The sequence below is a fragment of the Vulpes vulpes genome, chromosome X (genome assembly GCF_048418805.1).
Source record: "Vulpes vulpes isolate BD-2025 chromosome X, VulVul3, whole genome shotgun sequence".
In the NCBI taxonomy this organism is placed as follows: Eukaryota; Metazoa; Chordata; class Mammalia; order Carnivora; family Canidae; genus Vulpes; species Vulpes vulpes.
This window is the reverse complement of record NC_132796.1, coordinates 19,611,091-19,633,814: the sequence shown is the minus strand read 5'-3', so window position 1 is coordinate 19,633,814 and position 22,724 is coordinate 19,611,091. Positions and strand designations below refer to the sequence as shown.

General features: G+C 36.6%; 1 protein-coding gene across 1 annotated transcript in view; it reads right to left on the bottom strand.

Moving 5' to 3' along the window:
- Window positions 1-7,165: 7,165 nt before the first annotated feature.
- EIF2S3 (eukaryotic translation initiation factor 2 subunit gamma) overlaps window positions 7,166-22,724 on the bottom strand; it is a 29,586-nt gene continuing 14,027 nt past the window's right edge. The window contains exons 6-13 of the mRNA XM_072744487.1: window positions 21,918-22,012; window positions 19,573-19,731; window positions 18,192-18,326; window positions 15,869-15,963; window positions 15,386-15,530; window positions 13,824-13,993; window positions 13,388-13,560; window positions 7,166-7,588 (exon numbers count right to left, since the gene is read on the bottom strand). Of these exons, the coding sequence (XP_072600588.1) occupies window positions 7,525-7,588; window positions 13,388-13,560; window positions 13,824-13,993; window positions 15,386-15,530; window positions 15,869-15,963; window positions 18,192-18,326; window positions 19,573-19,731; window positions 21,918-22,012 (1,036 nt within the window). The 3' untranslated portion in view covers window positions 7,166-7,524. The remainder of the gene's footprint in view (window positions 7,589-13,387; window positions 13,561-13,823; window positions 13,994-15,385; window positions 15,531-15,868; window positions 15,964-18,191; window positions 18,327-19,572; window positions 19,732-21,917; window positions 22,013-22,724) is intronic.

Sequence of the window (22,724 nt, the reverse complement as noted above, 5' to 3'; positions counted from 1 at the left end):
CTGCAACTCAGTAACAGAATAATCCAGCCAAAAAATTGGCAAAATATTTGAATATCATTTCGCCAAAGGAATATGAATGGTTAATAAGCACATGAAAAGATGCTGTCATTAGGAAAATAAAAATCAAAACGCCAATGAGATAGCACTATATACCCACTAAAATGATTATAATAAAAAGAGAGAGAGGGATGCCTGGGTGGCTCAGTGGTTGAACACCTGCCTTCGACTCAGGGTGTGATCTCGGGGCCCTGGGATCGAGTCCTGCATCGGGCTCCCCGTAGGGAGCCTGCATCTCCCTCTGCCTATGTCTCTGCCTCTCTCTGTGTCTTTCATGAATAAATAAATAAAATTAAATTTAAAAAAAGAGAGAGAGTGTGAGAGAGATAGTACCAGGTGTTGGGAAGGATGTGGAAAAACTGGAATATTCACATATTGCTGATGGGAATACAAAATGGTATAGCTCCTTTGGAAAATGGTTTAGAAGGCTCTTAAAAAGTGGAACATAGGCTTATCATACAACCTAACATTTATTTCATTCCTAGGACTCTACTCAAGAGAAATGAAAACGTGTCTACACAAACTTGGATGCTAATGTTCACTGAAGCATTATTCTTAATAGCCAAAAAGTGGAAACAATCCAAATGTCTATCAACTGGTGAATGCATAAACAAAATATGGTGTGCCTTTATAGCAGAATATTATTCAGCTATAAAAAGAAACTACTGATACAGGTTACAACATAGATGAATCTCAAAAACATCTTATGTGGAAGAATTCAGGTGCTAAAAGACTACATATTGCAGGCGCATGAGGAATTTTCTGGACTGATGGAAAGGTTCTATATCTTATTTGGGCTGATAGATACATGGTTGTATAAAATAACCAAAACTCATCAAACCAAACACTCATGATTTGTGCATTTTATTGAATGTAGATTGTATCTAAATAAATGAATAAAACCCTGTTTGATTCTGCTATGGAAGTCCCAAGGAAGTGTTTGGCCTTCAATATTTATATTAGAAATGAAAAAGACTGAAAAGAAAATTAAGTACTTAGTGAAAAAACAGGACAATAAATCCAAAGAAAGTAAAAGAAAGAAAATAATAAAGGTAAGAAGTCAATGAAATAAAAACAAGAGACCCAAAAACTCAAGAAATGGTCTTTTGAAAAAAGAAAAATAGGCCATGAATCATAATAGTAGGTGATAAAAAACTTTAAGACAAAAGATTGTTGAATTAGTGCAAAATATTGTTGAAGGAGTTTGAGAATACAAACCACTGGACTAATGGGTTTTCTTGTAGTTTTACAATCCTTTGGAGAAGGTTGAAGATGATTCTCAAGGGATAAAGGTCTTATTTGCGTTCGAGCTACACATATTCAGTTATCTTGCCATCACTAAAATGTGTTCCTGGTTAGGTGAAGCTCCTGCTGTGACATTCTTGATGTACATATTATCTATAAAGGACTTACTTTTAACTCTTTCGGAGTTATGATTCTTGCTAAGTTTTTATGTTTGTTGAGAGAATTACTGTATGCATGTAATAGGAAATTATATTTATTAGAAAGTATTTATTGTAAGAATATAAATTGTAAAAAATAAACCAGTCTGACAGTGGTCAACTTTAATGTATAATTTCACTACTATGTAAGTAGCATGAATTCACTTGCTGGCCTTGGCTTTCTTTCTATAAACTTGTGATTCTAACAGAATCAATGCTAATGCTGACATAAAGCTTATTCCTTTGACACCATTCTTTCTGCTGAAGTGAACAACAATCAATAGTGCTTTATGAATTCTCAAAGTACTTTAAGTCAAAGAGATTACTTCCTCGTAGGGGTTTTCATAAAACACTTTTAGGACCAAGATTTTCACCTTCAATTTTAACCAGGGCTGAATCAAAGATGGCTTATAGTTTTAATTAATAATAGAGTAAATGTACCATAAAAGGTATTTAATCACTCCCTTCTAACATTTAGGTGTCTTACAACTGTTGCTATAATAAACAATGCTGAAATAAACATCCTATATAGATCTTTGTGAACATGAGCAAATATTTGTTTATGATGCATTCCCAGACAAGGAATTCTGGGTCAGAGGATGAGATATTTTAAATCTGGATAGATAAAATCACAGTCCTCTTCAAAGAACATTCTAGTTTATACTTCCCAACAATATAGCCTCACCAACACCAATTGCTATAAATCTTTTCAACTTTTGCCAAATTTTTTTAGTATAGTTGACACAATTTTTACAAATTTTATTTTATTTATTTTTTTTTAATTTTTACAAATTTTAATAAGTGAAAATGAATCCAATTGTTTTCACATTTCTTATTACCAGACAGGCTCAGCACTTTACAAATATGTACTGGGTATTTTTGTATTTCTTGTACAAATAGCCCATACATATTTGCAAGATGGATTTTCCCTGCGGCCAAAAGCTGAAGTCAGACATATTGTTTAACAGCAGTGCTCCATCCCCCTAGAATGCAATGTTATGCCCCTGATGCCCAATATTTGTAAACATTCTCTTAAATGAAAGCGTTAACTATTTGTCTAAGTTCTTCCCAAACAGTAACACAATCCTTGAGTATAAAAGTACAATGGCCCAGAGGGCACCCAAGTGGCTCAGTTGGTTGAGTGTCTAAGTGTTGGTTTTGGCTCTGGTCGTGATCTCAAAGTCGTGTGATCAAGGCCCAGATCAAGGCCCACACTGGGCTTGGAGCTCAGCACCCAGTCTGCTTGAGATTCTCTCTTGCCCTCCCTCTGCCCCTCTTCCTGTTCTCGCATGCTCTCTTTCTAAAATAAAGAAAATCTTAAAAAAAAAAAAAAAGCACAGTGGCCCAGGACAAAACTCATTTTCTCTAATCCAGCAAGGACTGACCTTACAAGACAGTCACTGGGCAGTAGCACAGCTCCTCCCTGTTAAGTCTGAGGCACAGAGAGAACTCCATGGAGATGTCACATCCGCTCCTGCCTGTGGGATCACTTGACTGTCACTAACTGCAGTCTTCACCCAGGTCAAATCAGTATGCTCATGAGTCAACATGAGCTCTCTTCCTGCTGGTCCTTAGCCCACTGAATGGGATGCAATAAATATTTTATTCCATTTCTGCTTTTTCATCTTACTGATTTGTTCTAGGAATATTAATATTTCACATGTCATGTAAGTCATAAATATTTTCTCTCAATCTATCATCTTTTACATCTGTGATATCTTTGGCCTCATTCTGAGCTTTTAGACATCAGATCTGTTAACTTCTCCTTTACACCTTTTGGGTTTGTTTTGCACTCCTCATACAAATGATTAAAATTCTTACTTTTTCTTTGTTCTGAATTTTGTCTCAATAAAATGAAATCTTAAATAAGATTTTAAGTAAAAGATCTTTAATCTCCAAATGGTTAGCCATTTGGACTCTTTCCTTTTCCTCACAGACATAAAATGCAGCCTATAGCATATATTATTAAAATTTTATATATGGTTGTTGTTTGTTTCAATGATCAATTTCTGCATCAATACCACACTTCTTGTATTATAGCTTTCTATATTCTAAAACATTGTAAGTCAACTCTCCCATTATAATTTGTTTCTAAAAGTTTACTTACTACTTTTGTGAATTTATTTTCTAAATCTTTATCAGCTGAACAAGTTCTTTAAAGTCTTACTGAAATTTTTATTCAGATTACACTGAATTTATAGCAAAAAATGGCAGCCATCTATACAATATTGAGTATTACCATACAGGAATATTGCCTATTTTCTCATTATTTCTATCTCCTTCTTTTGTCCTTTAGCCAATGTTTTATTCATAAAGATTTTGCAGTCTTGTTAAATTTATACCTGGATAGCTTATACCAACTGTATTTTCTGATCTGTATGTGTGTGTGTGGGGGGGTATAAACTAATTAGTAAATTATTTAATAAACTAATAATTTTTGCATGTTTATCTTGAACCCTTTCACCTCACTGAACTTAGCAGTTCATGTTTTTCAGTTTCTAAGTTGTATTTTCTAGACAATCTTATACCTTGTAAATAATGTTCTATTGCTTCCATTCCCAATATCTGTACCTCATCTGCTAAGCCCCAGAGAACACTGTTGTAGAACTGAAGTGGTAGCTGACATTCTTGACTTGCTACAGACCTTAATGAGAATAGAGAAACAAGCACATGAATTCCAGTGTCATGCAACTGATAACTGCTTCCCATCCTGAATTTTACTCTACTTATTACTTCATTAACCTCACAACTCCACATTTTTACCCAACTCAAACTTTTTACCCCACATATGGCATCTTGGAGGGATGTTACTGTGCTCCAGTATTTCATCATTCAAAACCATGATGCTGAGCACATGACATCAAGTTTCCTTCTCTACATTACCTACATTTAAAAAGTTATTGTGGACTATATTAAATACATCTTCAAGGTATGCTTTTCTCTTTCAATCTCTGTAATTTCCAGGTTATTCTTTTAATTTATTACTGGACCTAATTTACTAATAATTTTATTTATTTAGATTTTATTTGACAGAGAGTGCACGTGCACAACCAGGGGGAGCAGCAGGCTCCTCGCTGAGCAGAGGAGCAATGAGAGGCTCGATCCCAAGACCCTGGGATCATGACCTGAGCCAAAGGCAGACACAACTGACTGAGCCACCCAGGTGACCCAATTTACTAATATTTTAACATGGATTTTATAACTTGGTGAGAATATGTTCCAGTGGTTTTGTCATTTTGTTTTTGGTAGTTTTCTCTCCAGGTTTGGGCAGCAGGGATAGAACTTTGAACAATGAATTATGAGGTCTCCTTTTTTTGTCTCTTCATTTCCCATATTCTGAAAAAGTTTAAACAGAAATTACCTATTCAGGGGCACCTGGGTGACTCACTTGGTTAAGCGTCTGGTGTTGGCTCAGGTCCTGATCCCCAGTCCTGGGATCAAGCCCTGCATCGGGCTCCCTGCTCAGTGTTCTCCCTGTGCCCCTCCCCCGACTCGTGCTTTCTCTCTCTCAAAATCTTTTTTAAAAATTACCTATTCTTTGAAATTTGGCAGAAGATACAGTTTGTGGAAATTTCTGCCGATATATTTTTTTTTTAGTAATCTGAGCTTGATTTTAAGTATACTAAGGATATCTGTTTCAAGAATTTTTAAAAATTTTATGTATTTCTTGAAAAGCATCCATTTCACTGAATGCTTCACCATATTCAATTTTTCTAGAAACAGGATTTCAGAAGTTTTATGAATGCAACTATATGCACTCTTATCAGAAGAAAATTCTTTGGGATGCCTGAGTGGCTGAGCGTCTGCCTTTAGCTCAGGGTGTGATCCCAGAGTTCCAGAATTGAGTCCTGCATCAGGCTTCCCATGGGGAGCCTGCTTCTCTCTCTGCCTCTGCCTTTCTGTGTCTCTCATAAATAAATAAATAAAATCTTAAAAAAATAATAAAATTCTTTTTCCTCTGCAAAATGAAAACACACATACACACACACACCATCTTTGGAGTTTACATTCAGTGAAACAGAACTTAAGGCAGCCTGAAAATCCTTTGCATGTCACAGCTAGGTTGCCCTCATGCTCCCCATTTCTGAGACTTGACAACTTATCATTAAGCTGTACACACAGCTTTCTCTTACAGAAAGAGTAGCACCGGCTATGTTGAGAACAGACCGCAGTGGGGCAAGTATGGAAGCATGGAGGAGTTATGCAGTGCTATTCTAGGTGATAGCCAATGGTAGCTTCAACTATGTTAACAGTGGAGGGAATGAGAACTGGTCAGACTCCAAAAATACCTTGACAGGTAAGCCAAGAGGATTTACACACACAATGTATTATCATCAGTAACAGTGCATTACAGGCAGATAGATTCTCAACCAGGTACAGCTTTTGCTAAGAACCAATGCACTCCAAGTTTTAAGAAAATTAGGCCCACTGTTTTCACATTTGTGTATATCTATTTACATTACGCATAGTGCTTTGTAAATTTGTTGAAATTCATGTAGATGTTGGAAACAGACCAAACTTCTTTCTATTGTGACACGAGATTTACTTAAGATAAATTTAGTCAACTGCCAAAGCTTTGGGTCTTGTTATCCCAGAATTTCTGGTGGCAGAGGCTTACAAAACAAATTCGGACATGTTAAATATAAAATTAATGTCTGGATTAGGACTTTGTTTTATTAAATGTGTCCTTCATGCTACATACAATACAACCCTTCAAAGCTGATCAACTATGCAGCATTATATGCTTCTGCAGAACTTATAAATTTAAGTAACAATTCATAGCCACACCTTCTCAATTTCTATAAGGCAGCTTCAACGCCTGAAAAGGCTTATTAGACTGTGGCATCAAGTTTAATGCAAACTTAAGAAAAGCAACTAGAGACCATTACCGGACTACCAAAACTAAGCCAATTCTGTATTATTTGATACACCTACTTCTCAACTCTCTTAAAATTATTTCTTAACACTAGGAAGTTGTGAAAAACATCAATGCCAGGGCTCCATCCCTAGTCAATTAAATCAGAATCTCTTCAGGCTATCTTTTTCTTTCTTTCTTTTCAGGTTCTCCAGCAAATCTAATGTTAGCCAGAGTCGGGAGCTACTGTTTTAAGAGAATCTTACAAATAAATAAATAAAAATAAAGCATAGTACAGGAAAAGTGTAAGAAAATGGAAACGAAGTTAAAAATGAAAAGGCTCACGCTTTGCTTTCTAACATCATTGACCTCTTGAAAGGTCCAAAAGTTACTAAAATTAGAATCTACATTATAACTGTTATCAATTAGGCAGTTAAGAAAAAGCATAAAATAAGGCCTATAAAGATCTACGTTACTTATCTAGAATCATCTGGTCTAACAGTGTTTTCCAATATGGGGAGGTTATCAGATTTCAGGTATAAACCAATGCAGAAACAACTGGCAGGACACCACAGGAAGAAGGTGACAAACCTCTGGCTCTGGTTTCCTGTGTTCCAGTTCAGGAAAAGAGGGAGAGAACAAAATGGTGTGTCCATGGGAATGAGCTCCTATGCTCTAAAGGATAACTTTTATTAATTTCCTTTTCACTCATAAGAAACCAAAGCTGGTTTTTAAGAACTTGTGTCTTCAAATCTTTACTGGTACAATAGTCCTTCAAGCCTGGAATCAATCAAAGATGAATCATGCAAAGTAAGAAGAAAATCTTTATTTGAAATAGGTTTGATACGTGTGCTACAGAACAGGCTGGTTCTAGCAAATAGTTTCATTTCAAACCTGTACTGATGTATAAATTAGACATTATTTGGGAATGATTAATTTCTGCTAAAATGTAGATTGAATCTAACATTATGCCAATTTTTACATTTATTGTAGACCCTATTTTAGCACTAGAGGTTAAATTTTCATCACCAAAAAATGAGAATAACCTTACAGCTACCACTAAGGTAATGAGCTGTGAAATTAATTTCCCAGTATTGCTTTGAAAATATACCCCTAGGTTGTAATGAGAAATTCCAACTCCATCCAAATGTATGATTTCCCTGGAATTCTTCAGTCATCATCTACTGTTGGCTTGATTGTCACTCCTCTTCTTATTTGACCCCAACCAATTAAACTGCAAAAAAGAAAATTTTAAAAACCATGAATTTTACACCCATTTCATTATCATTACCACACAATCATAACTGGTTTTACTTGCCTATCTGCTAAATTTGAATGTTCCCCAAAACTGCTGTTCCATTAAGAAAGCTGATACTTTTCTTCCTAGGTCCTCAGGGCCACAAAGATGGGCTCCAGACAGAATGAATGACCAAAAAAGCAAACAAAAAGTTGCTACTACAAATATGTTTGTCTTCACTCTACTGAAGTATACTCACCCCTCCAGAACCACCAGAGCCTTCCAGTCCACCTAAGGAATCATGCTGATACACAATCTATCACAGTCTGATTTTCTAAAAAATCTCATTTCCTATCCTCTTCTCTTGAAAAATGCTTGCTTATTTATTTATTTATTTATTTATTTATTTATTTATTTATTTATTTATTTATTTACCATTCACAGCACTCAACAGATCACAAAGGATTCAGCATGACCTTAGCTGGTAATGAATATTAAGGGGAGAACTAGAAGAATGTACACTCTATTAGCAGATTACTCTTAAATAGCAGAGGGACTTCCGCTCCCTCTTACAATGTTTGCTCTAATCAATGACTAGGCTGAATTGCTACCCCAACAATAGCTTCTAGAACAAAACCCATCTAAACATGGGGTAAAACCACAATTCTAAAGAACGTAAAAATCAGGGCAGCCCGGGTGGCTCAGCGGTTTAACACCGCCTTCGGCCTGGGACGTGATCCTGGGAACCCAGGATCGAGTCCCATGTCAGGTTCTCTGCATGGAGCCTGCTTCTCCCTCTGCCTGTGTCCCTGCCTCTCCCTCTGTGTCTCTCATGAATAAATAAATGAAATCTTAAAAAGAAAAAAATGAATGTAAAAATCATTCAGATGCTCTCATTTAACAATTTTAACATACTTGCTAATTTTTAAAAACCTGTTTTTTATTTCAATTTGTTATTATTGAAGTATAATTGACATACAGTATTATATTGGTTTCAGGTGTACAACATAGTAATTTGCCAATTCTATATATTACTCAATGTTTACCATTAAGTGTACTCACCATCTGGCACCATACATTATATTATTGACTATGCTCTCTAAACTGTACTTTCCATCTCCAGGACTTGTTTTATAACTGGAAGTGTTTTTTTTTTTAATTTTTTTTTTCAATTTTTATTTATTTATGATAGTCACAGAGAGAGAGAGAGAGAGAGAGAGAGAGGCAGAGACACAGGCAGAGGGAGAAGCGGGCTCCATGCACCGGCAGCCCGACGTGGGATTCGATCCCGGGTCTCCAGGATCGCGCCCTGGGCCAAAGGCAGGCGCTAAACCGCTGCGCCACCCAGGGATCCCTATAACTGGAAGTGTTAATCCCTTTCACCTATTGCACTACCCTACCCACTTTGTTCCGCTCACCAGAAACCACCAGTTTGTTCTTGGTATTTACGGGCCTGTTTGTTTTTTAGATTTCACCTTTGAGTGAAATCATATAGTATCTGTCTTTCTCTGATTTATTTCACTTAGCATAATACCCTCTACAACCATCCATGCTGTCACAAATAGCAAGATTTTATTCTATTTTTTTTATGGCTAATATTTCATTGTGTATATATACCATATCTACCTCATCCAATCATCTATGGATAGACACATGGCTATTGTAAGTAATGCTATAAGAAATATATATATATATGTATATATTTTCAAATTAGTGTTTTTGTTTTTTTAGGGGTAAATACCCAGTAGTAGAATTACTGGATCACATGATTATTTTGAAATTTTTGAGGAACTTCCATACTGTTTTCCACAGTAGTTGCACCAATTTATATTCCCATAAACACTGCATGAGAGCTCCATTTACTCCACATCCTTACCAACATTTGTTATTTCTTGACTTTTTTTTTTTTTTTTAAGATTTACTTACTTGAGAGACAAAGAGTGTGCACGTGCACAAGGGGGAAGGGCAGAGAAAGAGGAAGAGAGAGAGGAAGAGAGAGAGAAACTCAAGAAGACTCCCCACTAAGAATGAGTGGACCCCAATACAGGGCTTGATCTCACGACACTGAGATCATGACCAGAGCTGAAATCAAGTCAGATATCCAATCAATTTAGCCACCCAGGTGCCCCTTTTTCTTGTCTTTTTGACACTAACCATCCAGTGTGGTGTAAGGTGAAAATTCATTGTGGTTTTGATTTGCATTTCTCCCCAAAAATTATTGATGTTGAGTATTTTTTCATGTGGTTGTTGACCATCTGTATGTCTTTGGAAAAATGACTATTAAGGTGCACTGCCCTTTTTTAAATGGAATTGTTTGGCTTGTTTGGTGTCATGCAAGTTCTTTATATATTTTGGCTATTAAGCCCTTGTTGAACATACTGTTTGCAAATACCTTTTCCCATTTAGTAGGTTGTCTTTTCATTTTTTGCTGTGCAAAAACTCTGTATTTTGGTGTAGTCCCAATAGTTTATTTTTGCTTTTGTTTCCCTTGCTTGAGGAGACCTATCCATAAATATACTGCTAAAGCTGATGTCAAAAATTACTGCCTATGTTTTCTTTTAAGAGTTTTATGTTTCAGTCTCACATTTAGGCCTTGAATTTATTTTTGTGTATGGTGTAAAAAAGCGGTCCAGTTTCGGGGCACCTGGGTTTAGTGTCTGCCTTCAGCTTACGTCATGATCTCAGGGTCCTGAGGACTGAGCCCCGATTAGTGCTACCTGCTTGGTAGGGAGTCTGCTCCTTCCCCCCACTCGTGCATATGTTTTCTATTTCAAATAAATAAATAAATAAAATCTTAAAAAAAAAAAAAAAGCCATCAGTTTCATTCTTTCACATGTAGCTGTCCAGTTAGTTTTCCCAGCATCATTCATTGAAGAGACTCTCCTTTTCCCACTATACATTGTCATAGATTAATTGACCATATAAGCATGGGTTTATATCTTGCCCATCTTATTCCATTTATCTATGTGTCTATTTTTGTGCCAGTATCATACTGTTTTGATTACTACAGCTCTGTAATATAGCTTGAAATCTGAGACTATGGTATCTGCAGCTTTATATTTCTTTCTCAAGACTGTTTTGGCTATTTGGGATCTTTTCCATACAGATTTTAGGATTTATTCTAGTTTTATGAAAAATGCTATGCTATTTTGATAGGAACTGCACTGAATTTATAGACTGCTTTGGACAGTAGCAACATTTCAACATGAGTAATTCTAATCCTTAAGCATAGTATATCTATTTGCTTGTGTTGTCTTTAATTTCTTTCACCAAAGTCTTACAGTTTTCAGAGTATAGGTCTTTCATCTCCTTGGTTAAATTTATTCCTAGATATTTTATTCTTTTTTTTTTTTTTTTTTTTGGTATTTTATTCTTTTTGGAGCAACTGTAAATAAAATTGTTTTCCTAATCTTTCTGCTGCTTTATTAGTATATAAAACTACAACAAACTTGTATATATTAATATTGTGTCCTGCAACTTTCCTGCATCCACCTATTATTAGTTCTAACAGTTTTCTGGTGAAGACTTGCCAATTTTTAAGCAAAATCTAAAGTTTCATGTGGATAGAATCCTCTTATAGTATTACTGAGAGACACAAAAAAATCCTTTTATTTTAAAACCTGTTCTGATCTAGGAAATCATTCTAACCAAGTACAAATAATACATTCCCTGTTAAGAGTTTCTGAAAATTTATTATTTAAGACTATTTTAAAATACCCTGGAAATCAGTGTGTCTATAATAGCAAATGGTATAATCACACCAAAGAGTAAAATCAAATGACAAAAATCACCACAAAGCAGGATTATTTACTTAAAATTCAACCAGAAGTTCAACTCCCTCTAAATTATAGAGTAATAATTGAGATGAATCTTCTGAACAGATGATGAGACACCTTCATGGGGCACAGTATCAAGAAGCCTTAATAAGGGAAGTAAGTAGTGAGAAAAGAACAGAGAACCAAAAGTGATTTGAATAATTATGACAATAATGAGGTCTCAGAACAGTGTAATTGAGAGAGTTTGTATGAGACAAAGCAGGAACAAACATAAAATGCTTCCAGAAAGGTCCAGAGTATCATAAAGTAGTGAGAACCTACTGGAAATTATTGAAGACAGCATCATAAAAATGGTTTAGGGAGATAAATTTTGACTGAGCTCTTAACTAACAAAGGAAGATGAAATTAGGAATCTTTTGCAGTTAACTTTTACGTGTGAAACAATGGCAGTAAGGGGAATAAGACCACACAGAATAGAAAGCAAAGGGTAGATTCAGCAACTAACCAGGTAACTAAAAGCAGAGTCAGAAATCAAAGATATGTATTTCCTAGCTTATCCATTCAAAGGACCTAGAAGGAAGAGCACCCTAGGAATAAGAGCAGACCTAGCACCCAAATCTTCATTTCTAAATATTTCCTACTAAAGGAAACCAGGCTTCCTTGGAGAAATGGCCAATTTTAAAACTGGAGCAGGGGAGGTACAAGATGGGTTTAGAATCTCTTGGGCCAGAAACTAAGGAATTGTTCATATTAAAAGGCAGCTCTGGTGGCTCAGAGGTTTAGTGCTGCCTTCAGCCCAAGGCATGATCCTGGAGACCTGGGATCAAGTCCCACATCGGGCTCCCTGCATGGAGTCTGCTTCTCCCTCTGCCTGTGTCTCTGCCTCTCTCTTTCTGTGTCTCTCATGAATAAATAAAATCTTTAAAAAAAAGAAAAAAAAAAAAAAAAGGACATAGGAGCCAGCTTGAAGAGCTTCTACTAGACAAATCCTGAACAATCAAAATAAACAAGGACATTAACGAAATCTTAACTACTGAATAAAACAGAACTCTGAGTATAACTAGTTAAGTAAATAATAGGAAAGAAAGAACAATAAATGAGAAGTGGTAGGTTGGAGGAAGGGTGTCACCATTTTGTAATCCTAAAATCAAGTTCAATTCAGACACGAATCGTCAGTGGAGGCTAAATCCGGGGAGTGAGATGTGATGAGGAGTAGGTTATTCACACGGTCTCAGGGAGTCTTCCTACAAAATGCTTACTAGGTGCACAGGTAAAAAGACGATGAGGTAGAAAAACTGGCCAATGCTGACTGCATAATCAAAATTAACCTCAACAAGGAGGATCAATCAGATCTCATGTGCTTCTGGCTGTGATTTCCTGAGGAGACATCACCACCTCTGTAAGTATTCCGGCCAAAAATACATAATCTGAATCTAATCTTAGAAAGTATCAGATAAACTCAAATTAAGGAAGAGTAAAAATGTATTCTTCAAAATAGTCAACATTAAGTAAGACAAAGAAAAGCTGAGGAAGTACCCAATTAGAGATAAAAGAGACATGACAGCTAAATGCAGCGCGGGAGCCTAGACCAGAGGGACTAGAGGACATTATTGGGACAAGCTGTATAACTAGAATATCAACTGTAGGTTTAATTTATCGAGAAAGAAGTTTATACATATAAAAGAGTATATACACACACACGTAAAAGTATATGGTCTATCTAGGAAAAGAGAATAGGGGTGTGTGCAATTCTTGCAATTTTTTTAAGTCTGAAATTATTTCCAAATATAGTTTTAAAAAGCCAAAAGAGAAATAATGAATCTAATAAACTCCTGGTCTTTTCATATGTTGTGTGTATCACAAACCGGGGCTAGAAATACAGATTCAAAGTTATCCAAAGAAATAGTTGAGCTAAAGTGTCACTAAGTGTTGTGCTCAAGGTAAACTGTGCGTGTCCAAGATCTTAGGGGAATCGACTGTGTCTTTTTTATTAGATAGTGACAAGGGCTAGTAAACTTACCGCCAATGTTTCTCAACTCTTCGGCTAAGGGCAATTTTTTCCCCTACTTCTGTGCACACAGGATTAGTCAAAACGATTTTGCCCAAGTCAGCCTTGACTGCGCTAACTCTTCCTCCTGTTGACAGGGATCCTATGTTCACCATGAGCACTTCATTCTTAGACAGCTTTTGCACCTAGGAAAAAAAATCGAGGACAAATAAACATCATAATCAAGAAAATGCTTTCTAAAAATGACTGCTTATTTTCCTACATCCTTGCCAACTACAGATTATTGGCAATTTTCCATCTCTGCTAACCTAATATGAGACTTAACTTCCTGAAAGTCAAATTTACTCACCTTTTCTTAATCCCATGTTAGCTATAAAAGAATGAACCTCAAAACTGGTCTTAACATCGCTGCCACTTTTCGGAAATAGGACTTACAGAAAGCACTTACCTTTGCTGCTTTCTTGTCTCCTTCAGTACGTACACCTAGAAGCCGTCTGAGTAAGAAATAGGATATTTCCAATTCTGTGAAGATCTCTGGTAAAGCTCCAACTGCACCAAGTACCTGTCCCACCATTCTGTCAGCCCGGCACAAAGTGGGGTCAATTTTTGTTCCCACTCCTGATATAAAACAAGATAAAAAAGCCCAACTTTTTATTTTCTATAAAGCTGTTTACACAAAACTTAGTCAAATAAGTACAGCATACACCTATACTTTTTTACACACATTTATATTCCCATACTCATATAAGAATTACATAGGGCATAACAAAATACCTGTCTTACCTGAAGAAACAGAATCATAAACTCATAGATTAGTTGGGCATTTGAGAACAATCTCTTGATTTAAATTCTATGAACAGGACAGCCCAGGGGGCTCAGCGGTTTAGCGCTGCCTTCAGCCCAGGGTGTGATCCTGGAGACCCGGGATCAAGTCCCATGTCGGGCTTCCTGCATGGAGCTTGCTTCTCCCTCTGCCTGTGTCTCTGCCTCTATCTCTCTCTCTGTTTATCTCATGAATAAATAAAATCTTTAAAAAGATAAAATAAAAAATAAATTCTATAAACAAAGGACAGAGATGATTGCCTAACTCAAAAATAAGTATGAATATACTTATTAAAGGTTGAAAAAATACAAAATTCATAACGAGCAATTTGTAGAATATTTGCCTGCCATTTCTCCCCTGGAAGGCTAATTAAAAAATTAACTTCAGGACTTTACATATGATTCCTGGGATCCACTTCAAGATATTTTAGCTGTGAATGAGGAGGGAAGAAGATATAAAGATGAAGACTGGTAAAGTATTGGTAATTGTTCAAGCTCAGCAGTGGCTACGTGAGCATTATCATTAAATTATATACAGTAAACTCTTAATTATGGGATAGAAAAGTGAATTATATACCCCAAAACCAGAGAACCAAAAAACAAACTCCTCCTTTACCCAATAATTTCTACTGTAATCCAAAGGTACAACATGTCAAATTCTCACTGAATCTTGTCTTTTTCGGGGCATGGGTTGTAAGTTGTAAATTGTAAGAGACTAGAAAACCTATAAATCATCTCAGTAATTACTTCACAATTGAAGGCATTTTTTAATTCTACCTCAGAGTAAACATGATCTGACAGGATTCAACTGACATTTGTGGATAACTTTCCATTTGCAAAACACACAAAAAAACAACCACTCTCTACCACCAAAATTGTGTAGACAAAAAAGTATACTTAATCATTTTAAATGCTGGATCATAAAACTTATTTTATTATTGCTAAAAGGAGTCACTTCACATACTAAACCAAAATGTGTTCTTCTTTATGCTTAGAAATAATTTTTACAAACATATGAAACCATCTTATGAACTAAAATCAACAGCTTAACCACATGAATGTTCCCCCACCCCAGTCAATTATTTAAAATACTCATTTAAAAATCTACAATGTATCTTTTTGGGTAATCCTTTTCCCATGAAAAATACAGCCATGTTAAAAATGTAGGGATGAGAGAAAAATCCTTACCAATAAGACCTCCTGGAGCAGCATACTGAAGATCATTATGCTCTGCAAAGAGTGACACGATTTTGGAAAAGATTGGTTTACACATGAGTTTTCCTTCACTATCTTTGGAGACAATACCAGGTCTGACTTCTATCTCCTGGCCCACCTGTAAACACATGAGTTAGTAATTAGAATCACTGTGGGATGATACCATTAACACTAACATATCAAAAGTCCTAACAGGGTGACCTCAAAACTGAAAAGGCAATTATTTCTCTTATGTTGAAGACTGTTAAAAAAAGAAAAGAGCTTCAAAATGAGAACCATCCAACCAACTGTTGCTAACTACCTACCACAAAAGCCTATCTCCATATAAAATGTGCTACATCCTCACACACACACACGTAAGTTTACTTTTTCATTTGGAGTATCCATACTATTCACTTCATGATTAAGACCAGGGAAAAACAAACAAAATAACACAATAATCAAAATCCAGTTCACCTTTAATACTCCTTTTAGAATACTACCACCAGCTACACCACCCTTAAGGTCATCAACTTCACAGCCAGGTTTGTTGACATCAAAGGACCTAATAACTAAAAGAAAAACAAATTAAAGCCAATTCTGCTCATTTTAACTTTAAAAGAAATATATTTTTTTCTAAGTTAACTTCTCTAGGATAATAATAGTCACGTAATATTTATACACACAGGGGTGACTTTGTGACAAAATCTATTATTATTACTCCTATATTTATCACACTCTTACTTATGATGAAAATAGTGGAGGACAGCCCCGGTGGCTCAGCGGTTTAGCACTGCCCTCAGCCCAGGGCGTGATCTTGGAGAGCCAGGATCAAGTCCCACATGGGGCTCCCTGCATGGAGCCTGCTTCTCCCTCTGCCTGTGTCTCTGCCTTTCTCTGTCTCTGTGTCTCTCATGAATAAATAAATAAAATCTTAAAAAAAAAAAAAATAGTGGAAATAAAAGTTAATTGATGGGAGCATATTATGGTACATCCATACTATGGAATTTCATGCGGATATTTAAAAAGAATGTTGTTTTTTTAAAAGATTTGAGAGAGCACATGTGCACACACTGGGGGTAGGGGCAGAGGGAGAGGGAGAAATTTAAGCAGATTGCACTGAGCTTGGAGCCCGATGTGGGGCCTGATCCCATGACCCTGAGATCATGACCTGAGCTGAAACCAAAAGTTGGATGCCTAACCGACTATGCTACCCAGGCACCCCCAAAAAAGAATGTTTGACTTATAATGTAATGACCTGAAAGGATAACCCACAAACACTGTTAAAAAAAAAAAAAAAAAACCCAACAACCTAATTAAAGTAACACACAGAGTACGATCCCATTTCTTTCTTTCTTTCTTTCTTTCTTTCTTTCTTTTTTTTAAAATATTTTATTTATTTATTCATGAGAGACACAGAGAGAGAGAGAGAGAGAGGCAGAGACACAGGCAGAGGGAGAAGCAGGCTCCATGCAGGGAGCCCAACGTGGGACTCGATTCCGGGACTCCAGGAACACGCCCTGGGCTGAAGGCAGGTGCTAAACCGCTGAGCCACCCAGGGATCCTCATGATCCCATTTCTACAAAGTAAAACTAAAACAGGAAACATGTACATGTTTATACATAATGATGTGAATAAAGAGGAAGGCATGGGAATAATACACACCACCTGTTAACTTTGGCTACTTCAGGGCTAAGGGGCCAGAAGTGAAAGGCAGGGAGATGGGACTTTTCTTTATCTACCTCTGTATAACTTCTTGAATTAAAATTTAGTTTTAAAACTATAAAACAAGGACACCTGGGTGGCTCAGTGGTTGAGCATCTATCTGCCTTCAGCTCAGGGCATGATCCTTGGGTCCTGGGATCGAGTGCCACATCAGGCTCCCCAAAGGGAGCCTGCTTCTCCCTCTGCCTGTGTCTGTCTCTCATGAAAAAAATAAATAAAACCATAAAACACCTTTGGAACTACATGAACTGAGTTCCTGAGAGCAGTGACCCTTAGCAAGGACACACAGCACAATCACCCAAGAGAACACTTCCCACAATATAAAGGGGGGCACCAGGTACAGGCCCAGAGAAGCTCAAATGTCTGTTTTAAAAAGGCTCCTAAAAAAACAAAACAAAACAAAACAAAACAAACAAAAAAAGGCTCCTACCTCTCTATAGAGGAACCACAACCACATCAGATGATCAAATTATATCAATAGTGGTACTATGAACTTAAAGTGAAAGGGACATGAAAATCTTCATTAATGGTACAATGAAAACATTTGTATGAAAGCTCTTAAGACTGATTCATTCATTCATTCATTCATTCATTCATTCATTCATTCATGAGAGACACAGAGAGAGGCAGAGACATAGGTAGAGGGAGAAGTAGGCTCCCTGCAGGGAGCCGGATGAGGGACTCAATCCCAGAAGCCTGGGATCATGACCTGAGCCAAAGGCAGACAATCACTGAGCCACCTAGGTGCCCTGTATGAAACTTCTAATATCCTGTTCCTGACTAAAACATTTTGATTCCATGGAGAATACTGTATGACTCCATCTTAATCATGTAATATACCATATATATACACATCACAGAAAGATTAAAAGTTGCTTCTGTGTTCAGTACTCTGTCCCTCTTCCAGCAATGCAATCTAGCATTATCAATACAATCCCAGAATCAAAAAATTTTTTACGAAGATTATTATTTATTATCTCTGCAGAAAGAGGAAGTTATTAATAAACACCCTCAAAGGGAACCACCAAAGTGAAAAAGATCAAATTAAGAGTTAAAGATAAATACTATCACTTACCAATAAGTCGGGGTTCTGAAGTAAAGTCTCTTGGGGGTACTGGAATTTTCTTCACTATGTACTCACAGACAACTTCAATATTGTATTTCAGCTGAGCAGAAATTGGAATAATAGGAGCTCCTTCTGCTACTGTGCCTATACAAAATTCAGCAAGATTAAGACTCTTTAGTTTTACAAACGTGATCTTTCTGTTACATCAGTTAAGATAACCAAAACAGATGCCTAAACATCCTCCCACAAATGCCAGCAACAGATGCAAAGTGCTAATTCTGTTCAGAAAGGTAGCAGCATTCTGTTTTTACTCATAAAAATGAATACTAGTCCCCTTTCGGAAAAAAGTTGTTAAAATATATTAACACACATATTTAATATACTAAAATGGTAACACTGTCTAAAGGAATAAAGCACTAACACTCCTGGGAAAAAGCACTTTACTAGTTGAAAGATTTCTAATAACATGTAATTAACCCCCCCAATAAATGTCAGGTTAAAATTACAGACTCTTTACTAATCAAAGACAACTGGCTTATATAATATTTGCTCCCTATTAATTATATGTTAAACAGGTTGGTCAAAGAAATGGACCAAACATAATTAGTTTTTAATCAAAATGACTTATTCTTTTCATCATGACAGAACTAGGTTCATTAGAGTCAACCCTTCCAACAAGGCTGAGAGAGAATTGTCAACAATAGCATGCATCATGTCTTCCCTAAAATGAAAAACCCTATGCTGTTAGAGAAATGAACACTAGGAAGATTTAATATATCATTGTCAGTTCCAAAGATCAAAGTACTCAGTAAGAATAGTCTAAGACTTAAGTTTTTTCAAAAGATGCTTCTGTTCATTAAGGAGGACTTTTTTCCTAAACTGACTAACAGTTTCCAGAATATAACTTCAGTTCTTTCAGCCAGCAAAAATAAACTTTAAACTTTCAATTATAAAATAAGTCACTGAAAAAAAAATTCACTGGGATGAAATGTGAATACAGTCAATAATATTTTAACAATTTTGTTGTTACAGACGGTAACTACACTTATTGAGCACTGCATAATGCACAGAATTACCAGAACTGTCCAATCAGTATGTTGTAGACTTGAAACTAACACAAGAGTACGTCAACTACACTTGAATAAAAGAAAATATTCTAGATATATCTGGATGAAAAAATGTATGCGCTTTAGTTTATCAAATTCACAAACACAGATTTCACTAACTATCTGGTGGTTACGAAGTGGTAGGTAGAGAAATAGGTTTTAAGATCCATAAACTTCTCTATTTCAGATAGTCTCTTTTATTAAAAGTTAATTTAACATCTGGTATCTGGATTAAATACCTCTCAAAGTGATTCATAGATTTATTATAGATTATGGCTTCTTACCTTGTACAAACGCAAGGATCTGTTCATACTGTTCCTTAGCCTGACTTTCTTTTACCAAATCAATTTTATTTTGTAAAATCAAAATATGCTTCAGTTTCATGATTTCTATAGCAGCCAAGTGTTCAGAAGTCTGAGGTTGAGGACAAGACTCATTACCAGCTAGATGATGAAGAATAAAAAAGATGCATGAGAATTAACTGGAAATATCCAGAATAGGCAAATCCATAGGGACAAAAAGCTGATTAGTGGTTGCCAGGAGCTGGGGGAAGGACACAGCGTAGAGTGACTGCTTAATGGGCATGAGGTTTCCTTTTGGGGTAATGAAAATGTTCTGGAACCAGAAAATGGTGATGCTTGTAGAACACTGTCAATGTACTTAATGTCACTGAGTTGTACACCTTAAATAGTTGTAACGATAAATTTTATGTATATTTTACTACTTAAAAAAAGCTTACCTGGTATCTAATAAAGAAAACTTCTGCATGTCCTAGCTATACCAGCAAAAGTCCTACATATCACTGCCAAGCGTCCACCTTTTGTCCTTGTTTAACACTCTGTGCCTGCATTCACTGGAGTCTTCAGATAATTTGGTTCTCATCCCTGGTGCTAAGCAAGAAGCTTGGATCAACAAGTTTGGCATCCCAGGGTCTGCCCCTAGCCTTTGCTCAGGTATAAGGTATACCCTCTGGCTGTATCCAGTCTTAGAGATGCTATGGCCCAGTTAAGCTCCTGAGAGGCAGAGAATAATTAAGAGAAGACACTACAGTCTGTGAATTTCAACTACTACCAAAGGGTACTCCCTAACAAAACGAGATAAGAACACTAGATGTAAAGTGTTCTTTATACTCCTTCATTGTGTACTTGTATTGGAATTCAGAACTCTACCCTGGTAGGAAAGCACCAAAGCATGTGGGGGAAGCGAGACATTCTGGAATGAAGCATGTAGCTATATGGGGGGGAGGGGAGAGGGCTGCCTGAAAAACATGGTCTATGGGAATGACAAGCAGGGATTTTTTTTTAAATTTATTTATTTATTTATGATAGTCACACACACACACACACACACAGAGAGAGAGAGAGGCAGAGACACAGGCAAAGGGAGAAGCAGGCTCGATGCACTGGGAGCCCGACGTGGGATTCGATCCCGGGTCTCCAGGATCGCGCCCTGGGCCAAAGGCAGGCACCAAACCGCTGCGCCACCCAGGGATCCCGCAGGGATGGTTTTTATGTGTCTTTTTATTTTTGTAAAAAGGAAAACTTGGAAAGACGGAGAGAATACATTTTATATCTGGATTTTTCCAAATAAAGATGGCTATGGTAATGCGGGGTGGGGCAGGATGGGGGGGGAACCTAGAGTAAGGCTAGAACAGTGTATTATTAAGAAATTGGCATGTTTTTTTGGGCCCTCCAACAATCATCTTCCCCAGGCAGTGATGTTCAGGTGTCCTACACTATCTACTTGGCATCCTTTCAAAAATTATGTCCCATAGGTTAGCATCTGCCTTCAGCTAAGGTCATAACACCAGAGTCCTGGGATCCAGCCCCACGTCATGCTCCCTGCTCATCGGGGAGCATGCTTCTCCTTCTCCTCCCTGCTCTCGATCTCTCTCTCTCAAATAATATGTCCCATTAGCAATGAAATCTGACAGCTCACATAAGGAATGTAGTACAACTCTAGCTTTGAAAAATTCCAATGAGAAAAAAAAAAAAAAGAAAATCCCAATGAGGTCTACACTTTAGCACTTTATTTTTTTTACACTTTAGCACTTATTATAAATGAGATTTGCATCCAAATAAAACCACTATACGTAACTATTGCAGTGGACAAAAAATATACATACATTTATACACAAATTTAAAACTAGAATAATAAATCATCTCATGTGATCTAGGTGGGAAAAATGCACTACTGACTTTAATTTAAAATATATACTAACCGGGATGCCTGGGTGGCTCAGCGCCTGCCTTTGGCCCAGGGCATGATCCTGAAGTCCCAGGATCAAGTCCCACATTGGGCTCCCTGCATGGAGCCTGCTTCTCTCTCTACCTGTGTCTCTCTCTCTCTCTCTCTCTCTGTGTGTCTCTCATTAATAAATAAATAAAATCTTAAAAAAAAAAAAAAATATATATATATATATACTAACCTATACAGCCCCAGAGCTATCTTGCTTAGTTATTTTATGATACCTGATAGGCAGGGATGTCATCATGGATGACATGTTAACTCCCATTTGTGTCGCTCTTAGGTAACGGATATGGCCCTTAATGGCCTTAGTTCCCCTTTAAATATAACATCTTGGATTTGCTCCACATTGATTTGTCAAAACCAATTCTGATATATTTACCTATCAACAGAAGAGCTGCATCCATCACTGCTGCACCGTTTAGCATAGTAGCCATCAAAATATCATGGCCAGGACAGTCAACAAAGGAAACATGTCTAGCAATTAAGAAATAACGATTAGTCCTAAGATCAATTCAATTTCAAAAGATAGAAATCCCCAAATCCAATCAAAATGAATATGGTATAGAATATAGTATAGAAAATATACTAGAAATGTCACCAATTTGAAAGCTAAAACAGTGTTTACAGAATGGGCAATGCCATCTGAAAAAATGATTTGTAAAAAATTCCTCTAGCACCTTGAAAAGCTGGAACTGCCAATCTGAAGTAGAGATGGTAGTACTATTTTAGCAAAACTGCTACTTACTGAAAATCACTATTTTTAAAGAATGTAATGCTCACATTGTTATGATCTAAAAAGGGGTTAGCAAACTAAAGCCCTTAGGCCAAATCTTGCCTATGCCCACTCAAGCACATATTATTTGCATCTGCTTTCATAATACAAAGGCAGAGATGAGTAGCCTCTTCCCAGTGCCATCTGAGGACCAGAAGTAGGGTGAAGCCAAGTGAGATATTTGCTTCAGGGGCAAAATTTAAGGGAGTGACAAAAAACTCACTAATCAAGATAAATATTTAAACTTAAAAACAAAATTAATGCCAAAAATTTCATGATGGGCAAAATATCAAAATTAACTTAACAATGTCACACTGAGCCCAAAATAGTGATACTGAAGCAAGGGGAAAAAGATCCGTGATTTTGAGCTTGTCTTTTTTTAAACAAACGATATTTTATGACAATTCTTTGCAT